We start from the raw sequence: 3,386 nt of genomic DNA, 5'->3' as shown, positions 1-3,386 counted from the left end.
AAAGCACAAAAGGCAAAGGTCCCAGGCTGGGATAAGAACAATTTATTGGGAACAACAATGAGATAAGGAACAAACAGAAACAGAAATGATACTGATAAGAGAAGGGATAAATAAAACAGTTTACTGGGAAAACTAATACATCAACAACAGGCTCTTCCTGGCCACAATTTCCCCTGTCTGGAAATTTCACTCATCTCCTCAGGGAGAGAGGGAGTGTCCCTTTCCTGCCCCTGGCAATGTTCTGAGGTGCGAGTGAATGCAATGACACGGCCATGGCCAGACCCTCAGGTTCCTCCGTCCCACATCGTGTCTTTGGCAAGGGCAGGAAAAGGGACAGGTGTCTTCCCAGCGTAGACTACAGGGAAACTGGATCACCAGGGCTCTTCCCAATGTGGGCCCTCTAATGGGGGATGAAGCTGGAGTGGGGCATGAAGCTGTTCCTGCATTTTTGGCATTTGCAGGGCTTCCCTTACTGGTGGCTCCGTTGGTGTCTGGTCAAGTGAGAGCTACTGGTGAAGCTTTTCTCACACTGGGGACACTCGTAGGGCCTCTCCCCTGTGTGGATGCGTCGGTGGGTGATGAGGGTGGAGTTGTGCTTGAAACCCTTCCCACAGTCGGGGCAGTGGAAGGGCCTCTCATCCGTGTGAATCCGCTCATGCAGGAGGAGATGGGAGCTTGTCTGAAACCTCTTCCCACATGTGGCGCACTGGTAGGGCCTCTCCCCAGTGTGGATGCGCCGGTGCTTGATGAGGTTGGAGTTGTGCTTGAAGCCCTTCCCGCACTCAGGGCAGAGGAAGGGCCTCTCCTCGGTGTGAATCCGCTGGTGCTGGAGGAGATTGGAGCTGCTCTGAAACCTCTTCTGACACTGGGGACACTCGTAGGGCTTCTCCCCAGTGTGGAGACGTTGGTGGGTCACAAGGTTGGATCTGTAGCTGAAGCCCTTCCCACACTCCCCACACTCGTAGGGCCATTCCCCGGTGTGGATCATCTGGTGGCTGATCAGGTGGGAGCTCCACCTAAAGTTCTTCCCACACTGCAAGCACTTGTGGGGCTTCTCCCCATCATGAAGCTTCTTATGGACCACCAGCTTGGAACTCTGGCTGAAGGTCTGCCCGCCTTCCTGGCTCAGGGTGGCTCTTTCTTCTTCAGAGCACCCTGGGCTGCGTTTGGAGCCCCTCCTCATGGGGGATTCCTGAGTGTTTTCTTCCCTGTTGGATTCCTGTGCACTAGAATCACTCAAAACAGCCTCTTTCACGAGGTTCTGCCATGCAGATTTTTCCTCCCTGGTCTCCATCCTCAGTTCCTTCCCTGGGGAAGGAAGGACAAGGACAGGATGGGATTTGGCTCCATGCCAGAGGGAAGGGGAAGGAGATTCCCCCAGTGCATCCCCGGCAGGATGGTGTTGGCAGCAGAGTTGTCCTGCAGCCAGGGGCTGTGCTGGGCTGGGAGATAGAGCAGGAGAGAGGGGGAAATAGGAACTGACTTCCTCCTCACCTATCTGGGTGTCCCGGGGATCCTTCTTCTTCCTCACAGCCTCCTTCTCCATCCAATCAAGGTTTGGGAATGGGAAATCCTGTTCTGGGAAGAAAACAAAGGGTGCGCACATTGTCTTTTGTACTGGTTTGAAGGCAAACCTGGGGAGGGTCTAAACCAGAATTACAATTTAAAAGAAAATGAAGATCAAGGCAATGATGCAGAAACACTGCCTTAAACTGACAGAGTCAGGATATAACCTGACACCCTGTTGGTCAGGGTGGTGGCAGCTGTCCCAGTAGATGGTGGTGCAGTCCTGTTGGAGAGATGAACACGATTCTGTCGAAGCAGTGATCCTGTAGAAGGGTCTGATCTTCCTCTGGAGGTCCAGTGGTGGCTAGGGAGTTCTCGTCCTCTGGGAATCCAGTAGGCAAGGTGCTGCTGGTGTAGCAAAGTGTCAGCTTATAGCCAGGTAGGAATGCTTGGATCCTCCCCCTGGGCGGAGCATCCCACAATGGGAGGATGGAATTTTATCAGTCCTGCAGTGACACTCAATGGCCCATTCACAGGAGATATCTCCCCTGGAAGGCGTTATCAGGGCTGAGTCATGGAAGAGATAAAGAACACTGCCTCACCTGTTTATAAGAGTTGATGAAGATGGGGATTGAAAACATGCATTTGGTTACATCTTGCATGGCAACCTGAAACAGTGGGGTAATCCCTGCTCAGGGGGTGAACACCACCCCCCTTACCCAAACTGGCTCAGCTGTAAAACCCCCACCCTGGGAATGCCACGCATACAGGGGGACAATGTCACACTTGCCCTGCCCCAGGGGACGGCTCTTTTTCCTGTCATTCCCTTCCTGTCCCCCCTTTTCTATCCCATTTACTGTTCAATAAAATTCATTTTGGGTTTGGTCTCATTATCACCTTAATTGGGGCAGAGGAATCTCTCTAACACTTTTCTTAACCAGACTCACCAGACTGTGAAATTATTTTTGCACAGTGAGTTTAGGCACTGTTCTCTGACCCCAAGTGCCTTTGACAACACCATGGTTCCCTCCTCTGAGGAGGTTGTGGTTCTCTCTGGAGGAACTCTTTGAAACTGGGCTGCAGCTTCCTCTGAGTGACTTATGGGAGAACTGATGAGGTAAATCACCTTTGTGGGCCTGGAGTGTAAAGAAAATATTTTGTTGTCCTTCTATTACAGCGACCTGATGAAGGTCTTCAGGGTGAGAGAAGTGGACAAGAATCTTGGTTCATGATCAGAAGGCTGGATTTATTCATATATAATACATTATAACTATACTAAAAGGAATAAAGAGAAAAGTTGCAGAGGCTTGCTAAGCTAAGAATAGAAAGAAGAGAATGAATAACAAAGTTCTGTGTCCAGCAGAAAGCAAGGACCAACTCTCCCGTGAGTGGTCAGCAAATCCAAACACTCACAGAAGACCAATCACAGACGCTCCTGTTACATTCCACATCAGCAGATAATTATTGTTTGCATTTTTCTTCTGGGGCCCCAGCTTCCCAGAAAGGACAAATCCTAAAAGAGAGGATTTTATGAAAAAATGTCTGTGACATCCTTCCTTGAAATGTTTTTTAAAATCACAGGAGGAAAGGGAGCAAATGATACCAGCGAGACTGACAAGGTTCATTCACCCCATGGCGAGGAACACAAGGCTGCTAAAAGTCCTACAAGAAGCTCAGCTCAAGTAGCTAAATTCCCAAATAACTCCTGAATTCCCAGGCTTGAGTGCTTTGCGAAATGTGAGAATCATTTTTCTCTTCATCCCTGTTGCCTTTGTGACAGCTACAAAGAGTTTACTTTCCTTTTAATGATATCTGTCTTGGGCTGAATTTACACTTTTATCAGAATGTGCCAGCAGCTGAGCTGGAGCTGTGCAGGAACG

General features: G+C 49.8%; 1 protein-coding gene across 1 annotated transcript; it reads right to left on the bottom strand.

Annotated features, from left to right (window-relative positions):
• Positions 1-469: 469 nt before the first annotated feature.
• On the bottom strand, positions 470-1,183 carry LOC132085182 (zinc finger protein 436-like). Its single transcript, XM_059490552.1, has 2 exons — positions 917-1,183; positions 470-772 (listed from the first exon to the last, which is right to left on the bottom strand). Exons 1-2 carry the CDS (start codon positions 1,181-1,183, stop codon positions 470-472), a joined length of 570 nt encoding a protein of 189 aa, XP_059346535.1.
• Positions 1,184-3,386: the final 2,203 nt, after the last annotated feature.

This window comes from Ammospiza nelsoni, chromosome 29 (assembly GCF_027579445.1).
Source record: "Ammospiza nelsoni isolate bAmmNel1 chromosome 29, bAmmNel1.pri, whole genome shotgun sequence".
In the NCBI taxonomy this organism is placed as follows: domain Eukaryota; kingdom Metazoa; phylum Chordata; class Aves; order Passeriformes; family Passerellidae; genus Ammospiza; species Ammospiza nelsoni.
The sequence above is the reverse complement of the archived record's forward strand: the minus strand, read 5'-3'. Positions and strand labels throughout refer to the sequence as shown.

Coding starts and splice junctions, on each gene's coding strand:
- LOC132085182 (XM_059490552.1), bottom strand. CDS start 1,183: ATGAGGAGGGGCTCCAAACGCAGCCCAGGGTGCTCTGAAGAAGAAAGA. Junction 773..916: donor TCAGCTACAGATCCAACCTT/GTGACCCACCAA, acceptor GAGTGCGGGAAG/GGCTTCAAGCACAACTCCAA.